The 13,084-nt window shown below is 36.4% G+C and overlaps 1 protein-coding gene across 6 annotated transcripts in view; it reads left to right on the top strand.

The window, feature by feature from the left end:
• LOC109087420 (neuron navigator 2-like) overlaps positions 1-13,084 on the top strand; it is a 65,812-nt gene that overhangs the window by 38,399 nt on the left and 14,329 nt on the right. For 5 of the 6 annotated variants that reach the window (XM_042753558.1, XM_042753557.1, XM_042753560.1 and 2 more), the window contains 6 exons: positions 4,959-5,088; positions 7,991-8,288; positions 8,995-9,598; positions 11,036-11,404; positions 11,615-11,680; positions 12,439-12,587. In XM_042753558.1, coding sequence (XP_042609492.1) covers positions 4,959-5,088; positions 7,991-8,288; positions 8,995-9,598; positions 11,036-11,404; positions 11,615-11,680; positions 12,439-12,587 — 1,616 coding nt within the window. The remainder of the gene's footprint in view (positions 1-4,958; positions 5,089-7,990; positions 8,289-8,994; positions 9,599-11,035; positions 11,405-11,614; positions 11,681-12,438; positions 12,588-13,084) is intronic. The other variant, XM_042753559.1, reaches the window with a different exon arrangement.

The following is a 13,084-nucleotide window of genomic DNA, read 5'->3' as shown; positions in this document are numbered from 1 at the left end:
CGGCTTCTCGCTGGATGTCCCGGGATCAAGCTTTTGCCAGGGAATTCTGCAGCCCAGCTCCGACACTCTGAGGTAGAGAGGAGGAATTTTCTTTGAGGATTTATGAGGTGGAAAGTAGCTTTGCCACGTGGGACTGTTTTTGTGCGAGTGCCTGAGTGTGAAAGAGAAAGGTGTGTGGTGACACCACTTTACTATTCTTACATTGATTTTTTAAAGTTTTAAAATAAAATAAACATTTCATACATTTTTATAATATACAAAATATTTGTTAAAAATTAATGCCAACAATTGTAGTTAGATAAAACATACATAATGATTAAACAAGTGAAACGGAATTGTTAATATCTTGCAGCTTTTTTTTTTCTCATGTACATTTATTTTATTGAAAAAACAAAGGATGCACTGATTAAGGATTTGAATTTAAGAGTAAATGTCTAAGATAGTGATTGTCATCTTTCTTAAATTTATACAGTATACTCAAAAATTATGCCTTTGACTATTTGAGCCACAATTTAAACACTTTATCTACTTTTATAACAGTCTATGAAAGGTGAGGACTGTGTTTGCTCTGTTTTGGTACACGCGCATCAAGAAACATCTTCCTTGCTCTTTGCTATTGATAAGCTCAAAATGTAGCGCACTGTCACAGCTTTGTCTGTATTACTTACTATTTGAATACACTACCGTTCAAACATTTGCGGTTAGTAAAATTTTTTTTTTTTAAAGAAATGAATCATTTTATTCAGCAAGGATGCATTAAATTGAAAAAGTGACAGCCTGGCAACAGGGCATTTACATTATTACATTTGTAATCTTGCAAACATTTCTGTTTCAAATAAATACTTCTCATTTGAACTTTCTATTCAGCAAATAATCCTGAAAAAATAATGTATTACGGTTTCCACAAAAATATTAAGCTGGACAACTGTTTTCAACATTGACAATTATAAGAAATGTTTTTTTTTTGAGAAAATCAATATATTAATCTGATCATGTATATTAAAAGGATCATGTGACACTGACTGAAGACTGTAGTAATGGCAGCTTTCCTATTAAAGGAATAAACTACATTTTTTAATATTTTTAAATAAAAAACAGCTATTTTAAATTGTAATAATATTTTATATTATTACTGTTTTTGCTGTGTTTTTGATTAAATAAATGCAGCCTTTGTGAGCATAAGCATTCTTTTAAAAAAATATTAAAAATCCTACTAACCCCAAACCTTTGAACAGTAGTGTAATTTTTCCAACTTTTAAAACCATAGTCACCTACACCACAGCACAAACATTTTTCTCAAAGCAACAAGCTTGTCAATGACCCATGCACTTTATTTCTTGCTGTTTCTGGTACCAGTACCTTTCCTGATTTCCCACAATGCCTGGCAGCAGGGCTGGGGTTGCTGTAGAGATGGGTATCCTTGCAGAACTAATTGATAGGCCACCCAAAGCAAACAGAACGGGGCAGTGTGTGCAGTCCACGCTGCTCTTCTAATAACAGGTCTTTAGAAAAAAAAAACAATTTCCTGCCCTGTGGATCAACCCCCCTATATGCTTTTACTTCTTTGGGGCTTGACACTAATCTAATGTCCCAGATGGGGGAGGGGCGGGGGCCGGGGCCACTGTTTCTGCATGCACGTGTTTGACTACGGCGGGGTAGATGACAGGTTGTTTTGGGACGGTGTGTGTTTGGTCTTGTCAGACCTGTGTCTTCTGTCACTGGGAATTAATTCGCTGATTCATAATATTAGCTTAAACGTATTAGTGAATGTTGTTGGTGGTGGTGAGAGATTGTGGAAAGCAGGTGAGACAGAGAGCGTTTCTACCGTTTTTATTCAAAGCATCTCAGACGGGTGTTTGTTTATATGGAGATTTGACTGTATGATTTGCCTCTTTATTTGTTTTACCTAGACTGCAGTGGGAGTCCTCACAACTGAAGGCTTTTGTTTAAATCGATTGACCTAAAACATAACATTTTGTCATTGTTTATTCACCTTCATGTTATTTTAAACCTGAATTACTTTTTCATCTGTGAAGCTTGTATTGAGAAATGTCACACTTTTTTAATGCAATGACAATGATGCTGAAATCTTCTATTGCTATTCTATTGCTATTTATTAACTTAAAAAGATAGTAGAATTACCCCATGATTTACTCACCCACAAGCAATTCTAGGTGTAGCCTATATGACTTTATTTTTTCAGACGAATACAATCAGAGTTATATTTAAAAAAATGTCCCAGCTCTTCCAGGCTTTTTAATTGCAGTGAATGGGTGTTGAGATTTTGAAGTCCAATAAAGTGCATGTATCCATCTTAAAAAGTCCTCCACATGGCTCCGGAGGGTTAATAAAGGCCTTCTAAAGCGAATCAATGCTTTGTGTAAGAAAAATATCCATATTTAAAACTTTATAAACTGTAATCTCTTGCCTCCACTGAGCGTTTATTGTGGATTTTTCCTTTGGCTTGATGTACTGATCTCACATATGTCTCCAAAAATCTTACCTGTACAGTTTTTACAGAGATTTCAATGATTGTGCTCAGATTTTCAATGAAGCCAGATCAATTTTTTTGTCTCGTTTTACGTGCGAAAGCATGAGTTTTGACAGATGAGCCATAATATTTTCATCTGGGTGGTTGTAGATACTCTAAGTAATTCTTCAATTATTCTTCCATTTTAACTCTGTTTTGTTCTTTTAATTCACCCAAAATGTTAATTTTCTTTCTGGCATTTTAAAACATTCCTTTGTTTGTATTCCATGCCTCTTTCGGAACCAATATATTGCACACTCCCCTTCTATTTTGGGCTGGTTTGCACTTGGGCAAAGCAAGAGGAATGTCTTTGGATTATATTGGAAAGAAAGAAACGGAGCGATGCATTCTTTGAATGTTTATAAAAGTACCACTTTCTGACCCACCTCTACCCTCTTTGCCACCCACGCACTCTGCTTCCCTCATTTCATGTATGAAGTATTGTGTGGCTGTTCAGAACTTTGATTTGTTGTTGTGAAGATCATAGAGCTTGACATGCTGGTCAACAAGAAAATAATATGTTGGACTGTTCATTTGTGTAACTTAAAAAAATGTGACTTAACTCTATAGGAGTTGGTTGGGGTGACCACATTTATTCAATTTATTAATTCATAAAGTTTTGCTTGTTGTATAACTTTATGGCCTGGTTTCACAGACAGGGTTAGGTTAAGCCAGGATTAGGCCATAGTTCAATTAAGACATTTAAGCCATTTTTATAAACAAGCCTTAAAATAAATAAATAAATAAAAATTACTGGTGTGCATCTTGAGACAAAACAATGAAAATGATATATTTTAAGATTAGTCAGTTTAGCTGGAACTTTTCATTAAGACTTAATGCATTTAAATGGATTTCATGGCGTCTTTAAAAAGGAAGAGGTGACTCATTCATTTCTATTTTCTTTCCATTTCATTTTTGGGGGCTTTTTTGGTATTTGTTTGCATTTGGTATCTATAGCATCTGACAGCATATGGCAAATGATGAATGAAGCAGATCATTTAAGCAGAGACGCTCAAGCAGACAAACACATTAGCACTGTGAGTGTGAGAGCTTTTAATGACAAATAGCCCCAATGGGACCAACTTTCTCACAGCTCATTAAAACAGGAACTACAGACGTCCTTCCACGCCAGTTATGTCGAGTCGGTTATGACAGACATGAGCTATGGCGACTTTGTTCATATCAAAACAAGAATATATTCAGCCGAGTCGCAGGACGTCAGGACTGGATGTTTGAACACACGCCTCTCTTGATTCATGACTGCCCGTGAATGAGCTTATGGGCTGGTTTGTTTGCCTGAATGATCCTGAGAAATTAGGAGGATTAGGTGGTATCTTAGGTGTTGATAAGATGTTTTGTTGCCACACAGTGTTGCTTAAGCTAGTTCTCTTAGCATCGCTCGAGGCTGGAGTGGCCTAAACTGGTGGCTTGTGGGAGTTCTGGCAGTCTGTGTTTGGATTTAGCAACTAGCATAAAAGGACTTCCTGTTTACACACCCACATTACATTCATATCAGCAAATGTCATTTTTTCTGTCTTTCAGATCTTTTTAAGGCTTATCATCTTTTTTTTTTAATTTTGCCAGTGTTGATTAAAAAAAAGCCTTATTTCATCTTAAGTAGCACAATTGTTGTTTCTATTATTTTCAAATAAAGTTAATACAATTATTTTAGGAATTTTAGAACTTTGAAAAGTAGAAAAATGTGTGACTCTGTTAAAAAAAAAGACAGATTTCAAATAAATAAATACATATATGAAATAGCCATGACTTTTTAATTTGAATAGGATTAAAAATAGAATATACCTATATATTAAAAAAATATGCCTGCATGTGTTTTTAGCCTGATTATAGAAACTGATAATTGTGTTATTGTCCAACTGTCAAAGAAAAAAAACAACAACCTTTGACTAATTTTGAGCTAAAATAGCAAATTTACTTTATTACGGTCAGATTTTATGATTTGACAATAAAATGTACAATCACACAACTCAATCTCACAACTGTGTTCTTCCTTTAACCAGTAGTGTCTTTGGCCCATATGATTTTGGTTGAGCCCTGCTGAGCATCCTAATGGATTTCGTCAGACAGGAGCACTGTGGGAAATGGGGGAAAGCAAAGCAGAGCGCATTGAGAATTTGAGGCGCAGAGCTAATTAAAACAAGTTTTGAGGAGCAGAGAGACGCGCCTAATGTTTCAAGCATGTTGGGAATGCAGGTTTTTATGCTCAGACTGTCCCTGTGCAGACTTCATGACTCTCCACAGATGCTGTTTTTTGCTTACCTTTCCTTCCATTCCTTCTCTTTAAATCTGCAACAGTACACATCCATGAATTCTGTTTTATCTCTTGCAGTGCTCTTTTCACTTTATTGATATCTTGTCCCTCGTGTAGAGAAATGACTGTTCCTCTCTCTTTTCTCTTTGTTCTCAGTTGGGACGACAGCAGCTCAGTCAGCAGCGGGATCAGTGACACCTTGGACACAGATGACCTCAACACCAGCTCGTCCCTTAGCTCCTACGTCAACACCCCATCTGTCCCACGCAGAGACGTGGATGAACAGGTCAGTCATTGAAACCAGAGCCTCATGGTCTACAGAATCAGAAACATCTGCAGAAGTTCACATGAGAAACAACTTCAAAGCATGATTCAGTTTTCATTTATAGAAATTATTTTCACAAAATAAATTAAAATGGTTTTATTATTTTATTTGATTGTCTGTGTCATTGTTTTATAGGTAATGATTAATATTTTTATGATGGATTTTCACGTGTTAAGATGAGTCAAACTGAGTCCGAAATTTTCGTATGCACTTTCTTTTTTTTCGTTTTTATCGTATTCGTCATCCTTTCCTATCAAAATGCTTACTACGGATGCGAAAACACAGAAAATCAAACCTGGTTCAAATTTTTTTATGGCGGAAAGAAAGTTTCAAAGGCAGTGTGTAAATGCGATTAAGACAACGTGAGTTCATATTTATTTTTTAACGTACGAAAATTTCGGACGAGAATTTCGGACTCAGTGTGCAAAGACCTCAAGTTTGGGACAGTGATAAAACAATAGAAATCTTTTTAATATTATTTGAATATAAAATTTCTTTAGTAGTCAGTATAAATGATTAAGGCATATATAAAGTTTTAATTTGACCTTTAAAAGTATAGTTCACCCAAAAATGAAAATTACCCTATGATTTGCTTACCCTCAAGTCATCCCAGGTGTATATGCCTTTGTTATTACAGACTATCCCTTTAAATGAAAAGTTGAAATTTGTTAATTTTTTCATTAATAAATGAGATGCGTATATGTGTATATATACATATATAATATTTTACATCTACTATTTTTTTTTTATTCATTGAATTTTTCACAAAAATATTGGAAAATTTAGTACTTGTCGGTAAACCTAAATGAGGTATGCATTGTAAACTTTTTCGACCTTTATATAAAAGGTCTATATTTATCTGAAATTTGTTCATTTTAATAAAAATCTAGACTTTGGGGCATAAAAGTTGCCTGACTTTGAAAAAAAAAACACCCATGTAAAGAAACAGGGAAATGTAGTAGCCTTATAAATATCTCACTGAACTGTTAAAAAGTCCCTTAATTTAATTCGCCATCTATGTTTATCATTATATGCAATCAAAAACAGACCTGCACGTTTACAGAACTGCTTTGGGAGCGGCTCTGTTGCTTCATTGTCCCTTTTGATTCAATGAAACATTGGTGGGCCCTTATAAGAAATGGCCTGTGCAGTCTTTGTGAGTGTGAGTCAGTGGACTGACTCAACACTTCCCTGATGATTGATCATCTTTACAAGCTCAAAGCAGGTTAACATATGCTGAGCAAATGGGCCAGTACAGTGTAGCAAAGATACAGCGTCTGTCTCGCCTGTTCTAACAAGATGAGCGCTTTAAATCCAGACGTGGCACAGTGAGTTGTGCCAGTAACTTTATCCACACCTGTGGCTTATTGGTTTATGCATTGGTGTTAGTTTTTAAAAGTGAAATCCATGACCTTATTTATCTTCAGTCTTCCATATTTATCTTCCATTTTTTTTTCTCTCCGTTTGCTTTTGATTTTGGTTCTTCAAAAAAGTCCCATATGTGATTCCCAGTACATAGTGTTAGTTTAATATCACTAGAGAGATTATAGCGGGTTTTTTTCTATTTTGAATTAGTTTTTTTATTTTTGTTTTCATTTTAAATTTAAAGTCCTTTTTAATAATAATTATTATTATTATTTTTAGTTTTTATTTAATTGTATATTAGTTAGTTTACTACAACAAATTAAACTATATGGAAAAAATATTGCTTTGGTTAGCGGAAATTAGATAAGTTTAAGTTCTTTTTTTTCAGTTAACATTTGTTTTATTTTAAGTAACATCTTTTTCAACTCTAATAGCCATAAACATGATTTCAAATTCAAAGAGATCAGAGCCATGACCCAAAAGTGCATCCGAAGCCAAATATCTGCCACCTTTCACTTCCACACCCTTGTACTTTTTCCCTACATAGTCTCCCCTCATTCTTCGGGCTGGAGTGGAGGAAGGATTTATTGTATCGGCGTTGAGATAACAATGTTTTGGAATTGGCCTGATAACAACTGGAGGCTATTAACATTCTTTCCCTGGCAATAATTTTCATGAGGATTTTCAGTAGCAGCTGAACAACAGCTTTCTAAAAGGGGGTGATGTCATCTTGGATGCATACATTACAAGGTCATGTAATGGCGAGTTGGCTCTTTTATCACATAATTAGATTTTATGATGGCTGTTGATGGTGTCGCTTAATAAATGAGTTGCAAATTAGCTGTGGGTGATGATATTGTATCTCAGCCATTAAAGACATTATATAATATATTTGTGCATATCAGTCCAGAGTCCTTTTGTTAATTTTTTATTTTTTTTTTATGCAAAGGACTCTCAAATATGATGACTCTTAAATTTAAAGGCAGGCATATATTTATGTAATATACAATATTTATATTTTTATATTTATGTAACAGCTATTTATACTCTGCTCACAAACCATCTAATAATAATTATTTCCCTTTTTATGCAAAACTATATGCAGATGGTTTTTTTTTTGAGTTAAAACTAGTGCTACCAATAGAATAAATAAATTCAATTAATCTTATAATTTCTGACCAAGCGGAATGAAATCCTTATATAATTTAATATTATATAGGATGATTATTAAAATCATAAATCATAATCAAAATCATGTTAAACATATTTTATTTATCTATATTTCACATCCTAAGCACAAATTAACTTTGACAGCCCTAAAAAAAATCCCCCCCACAGACACTCTGGCACCCCCTTGTGGCCCCCTGGAAAACCCCCAATTTTAACACCCCAATAGACAGTTTTACTTATTTGCAAAGAACATATAAATCCATTTTCTATTGCTTTCAAAGTTCAGAAAATTTCTTTGCAGTTAATGATCTTGTTTTCTCTCTTTCAGCTCCAGACGGATGCAGAGAAGCACTCTGCAGTGAACCACAACCCCAACTGGTCCAACAACGACCTTAAACGTTCAGAAGGCAGCTCTGACGGTGCCAACAAAATGGAGACCACAACTAAATGGAATCACAGGTCCTCAGATTTCTCAGATGAATCAGAACGGAGCTTGATGGGTCGCAAGACACCTACCAATTCCCAGACAGGCTCTTGGAGGCGGGGAATGACTGCCCAGTTAGGCGTCACCTCTCCACGGACGAAATCTACAATACCTACGAACTGCAGCTCACTCAAGACACATGGTAATGGTTTAGATAGTCGTGTCTCATATCTTCATGTCTTTCCAAACCTTTTTAGAGCATAAAACAATGTATTTTGATGAATGTTTTTATCCATGAAATCAAAGTCAATGGGGTCCAAAAAACATGTTTGTGTTCCAGAGAAAGAAAGTAAGTCATACAGGTTTGAAATGACATGAGGGAGTAAATGATGACCAAATGTTAATTTTTGAGGTAGTTAGTTCCTTTAACTGAAATATTAATAACGTTTCATTTAGAAATAATGAAAAATGTTGCTCATCTAAGAAAATAAGCAATAAGTTTATATTTAGCTTTATTTATTTAGTTTTGTTTTAGTACCTCAAGTTATTTTTTTTTGTTACATTTTTAAGTTCTTCATCTTATTTAATATTTTTATTTCAGCTTTATTTTAGTTCATAAAAACCATTTTAAATAGTTTTAGTTAAGAGTAACAACACTGACTGAGCCACGTCTCTGTTTTCATGTGGTTTCCTGAGGCATGAAAGCCACAGAGATGTATTATCTGATTCCAGATCGCATCACATTGCACTATAACACCTACATTGTCTTATGTGTGGTGTGCTGCGCTCCTTTGCTGAGACTTATGTTCAGACGAGTCCCAACATGGACCATGCAACTATATTCAAAACTGTTCAAGAACATGATTTCATTTTGTGCTTGACAGTCCATGTCGTTGATCATCCCATAGGTAAGACCGACGACGCCAAGGTGTCGGAGAAAGGACGTTCCAACGGCACCCACTCCACAACTGTTGATGACACCAAGAAACCTCCCCTCAGTTCAACCTCACGCACCCCAACCAGCACTTTTGGCTTCAAGAAGGCCCCGGGCGCAATGGCGACAATAACTGCGAGTGGAGCTGTGGTAACTAGTGGCTCTGCGACAGTGGGCAGGATACCTAAATCGGTTGGGTTTTCTGGGAGTCGAATTGTGAGTCGGCAGACGACTGTTGATGATGGATACCTTCCTCCAAGTGCTCGGACAACTCTTCAGTACCGCAGTTTACCAAGGCCTAGTCGTACCGGCACGGCTCGCTGTTCTAACCGCTCCAACAACTCGAGCCTTGATGCTAGTTTTTGCAATAAAGGTACAGCCACACTTCCCAATCCTAAGAGTCGCAACTTAGTCAAGTCCCCATTGGGAACTACTAACCAGACAGACCGAGAGAAGGGTATCTTTTCCGATGTGGAGAGCCAGGTACTTAAGAGTAGCACAACTACCCAGACGGGGTGCCAAGCTGGACGGCAAGCAGGAGGAAAGTATTCAGAAATGTCCTCGCCAACCCTTCGTAGGTAAGTTCTTGAAGTTTAGCTCATGTAGACTTGAAAGAGTGTTGATGAAAAATGTATTTTGCAAGGCATGATTTTTACTTGATGTGGATGAAAGCACCATTTTAGGTCCCTCAAATATTTACACAGCAGTTCTCAGCTGGGCTGTGTGAGTTCCAGAATATTCTCCTCCTTGGGTGCTGGACTGCGTTCACAGGACTCACTGTTTATCTGAACGATTTGATGTTGGTTGAGATTCCGAGGCTTGAAAGGCGTCTTCTGGCCACCACAAGTGCATTTTCCTTGGGCTTCTTGATGTTTCTCTAAGACATGGCACAGACCAAGAGGCTAGTGTTTGTTCTAGCTGATTAGCTTGCTGGCTCTGACTGATTGCTCTCTTAGTTAGTAGAACCAGACTACAGATAGACTGATGTTATCTGACCAGGCAGTCCATGAAGTAATGAGAAAAATCAGAGGTGCCAGACTTTCCTTATCTCATATTTTCCTTTGTGAAGAACAGAGGTGTCCATCCTGGACGGCTAGTGACCTACAGAATTTAGCTGCCCCAACACCCTTGTTTGGAGGTTTTTAGTGAGCCCGAAGACCTGACAGATGGTTCAGGGTTGTTTAATTAGGACTGGAGCTAAACTTTGTAGAATAGTGGCCCTCCAGGGGACAGTTTTGATACCCTCAGTGAAGAATGATGTTGAGTTCCATTTTGTTGTCAATGATCAACAAAAAAACATGAAAGTGATTCTTGTCAGTTCAGTTGGAACTTAGGCTAATTTACTACTTTTTTGGTTGAATACTTCAATGTATCATTAATTACATATTTTCATACGAGGAGCCAATCTATAAATAAACTGATTTTCACAAACCAAAAATATACATTACAGTTCCTAGTTGATTTTGAAATGGACATGGAAACTGAAATGGAAACTGACTCATGATTCAGTGAGGGAGGGTGTTAATCGTGATCTCAGTAATGCCTGTCAAACTCAAAAGCAATTTGTTTGCAATTCGGTCATTGCAGCCTGCACTATGAACATTTCCCCTGCTTATTGATTCAATCACTTACTTGTAAGCGAGTTTGAGACAGTTACATGAATCTTTTCGACTGACTCGTTAAAAAGAACTGCTTCAAAGAGTCATTTGTTGCCAATGAAAAATTTTGAGTCTGATTCAAACTACTTGCATTCAAGTGAGTATGAGACCATTTCATTAAAGTTTTTTGACTGATTCATTAAAAAAAAAAACAGTTGATAAGAGTCATTTGTTTGTGAATCGGATATCACAGAGTCATTAAAAAGACGAGTAGAGTGACAACGGCATGCAGTCTACTATGATGCAACCTAGATTTTCAGTTATTGTCACAATGTTTACTTTTTGTTGTAATTGCAACCATTTTAGTTCAAAAAAATGTAATCTTGTTATTGAATTTCTTTCCCTCTGTGCATCCAGACTCTTTGGTAGCAAATCTTGCAACAAGCAAGCTTCGGTCACCACCATGGAGAACATGAAGAACTCCACCATCATCTCCAATCCTCATGCAATGTCCATCCAGCAGAATGGTTCTGTAAACACACCATCAGTCGCCAGCGGAGGCAGTGGCCCAGTTAATAGTGACAGCCTGACGGTGCCCTCTGGGGGTCATGGAGAGCAGACCCTTTCCTCTATGACCTCCAGCCCAGCATCAGCTTTCTCTCCTTGGGGAGGCAGGGATGGATCCGGCTCCAATCACATCAGTAGTGACTCCATTGATGTTTCCTTGGGAAAGGAAGATTTATGTCTTAACCGGACCAACAGCGCCCGAAATGGCCTCTCAGACAGGTGAGAAACTGATTGTTCAACCATGCAAACTTCATGTCAACAGAAATGATTCATCCAGCTATTTGTGACTTGAAAGTATGGTTTATATCTCTAGTGATGATCTATCTTCCTTTCCACCTACACCTCTTTAATCATTTCTTTATCTCCTCTCTCTTTTCTGTCACTTTTATCTGCCTCTTTTTGTTTTGTCTGCCCTGTACCCTTCTCTAGCCCTCACTCCTCCCCCTCTGCTAGCCCTAAATTTACACGCAACACACTCCCACGGAAACAGGACAGGTAAAGCTATCTTTGTGGCCAATTGGTCACTTTTGCTTTGTGTTTTTGTCTTGCTTGTGTGCAGCCTGGTCAGGGCTCCTGGCGGTGACTACAAAAAAAATAGAAATTTGTAACAATAATTTTTAAGGGAAATAATAACAGGAAAGCTCAGTACTTAGTTTTGTTCCTTTCATGTTCTTCATGTTTTTGGAATGACAGTAAACCTTCCTTGATTCCTTGAAAAGACTCTTTTGAACTTGTTCTTTTTAGTCAAAAAGATTCACAAAATAGTCTCAGATTTTGTGTAATAATCAGTAATTTTTAATCAGTCAATCTAAATCTAATTGGTCAGCCAAAACAGTAATTTAATCCTTAATTTTCTTTTTTTTCCACTTTTTTTTTTTTTTTTTTTTTTTTTGAGCCAGTGGCTCCCTACTCATTGTTTTAGTCTAGATCCCTGATTATGTCAGTAGTATGCCAGTATATTGATTGTATGTCAGTGCAGTTTGTTTTAACTGGGTTTTGATTCGTTTAGTACACATTATGGTATTTACTTTGTATGTACCTGCTGACCTGGTTAAATATTGTAGTATGCAAATAATCATGGGAGCTTGGAGCTGTGGACTTGGGTTTTCTATTACCCTCCATAGATTGGATAGCTGTGCTTATCCTGGCATTGTGACATTTATCTTGGAGCGGTTTTCAAGAGAATGTTCATGCAAAAGAGAAAAACAACACTCCATTTCATTGACTTACATACACTTGTTTTAAACCTGCAGGTATGGTCATGTGCCTCAGGTCAAAGGTCATGAAGAGGCCCGTGATTGGCTACGTTCTCCCTCAGCTGTTGGGCTCCCGGGTTCAACTGGCTCTTCTCCCTACACCCCTGCTTCTGCCTCCGGCACACGCTATAACTTTAGCACACTTGGTAAACACAAGAAAATATGCATGATCACTGGTTTTGTTACTCTAGGGTTTACACTGTAAGATGCAGAATATATTGTTACCATACTGATTAGGATTATCCACCAGTGTTAATATTGGTGGATGTGTGTTTATATATAATTGTAATTTTTTATATATCGCTACCGATAAATGTAATGTGCATATGTAATCTTATCGTTTGATATTTGATATTAAATTTTACTTGTACATTTCCCTTTTTTTGTACATTTAGATTACCTTTGCTTTCATCTAATGGTTATATAAAGTTAATTCAAAAATACATAAAAATAAAAACTATTTTAGTGAAACACTGTTAAATGTAATCTAGAAAATCTTAAATCCAAATCTAGATATCCATGAATATCCATTTTTCATACAATGCATTATAATGTTGTGATGTTTAAATTATTCTTTTTTTTTTCTGTTTTATGTGTAATTTTTCAGACAAAATAGTATACATTTTAATATCAGCCATTTATT

This window comes from Cyprinus carpio, chromosome B25, assembly GCF_018340385.1.
Source record: "Cyprinus carpio isolate SPL01 chromosome B25, ASM1834038v1, whole genome shotgun sequence".
NCBI lineage: Eukaryota > Metazoa > Chordata > Actinopteri > Cypriniformes > Cyprinidae > Cyprinus > Cyprinus carpio.
The sequence above is the reverse complement of the archived record's forward strand: the minus strand, read 5'-3'. Positions and strand labels throughout refer to the sequence as shown.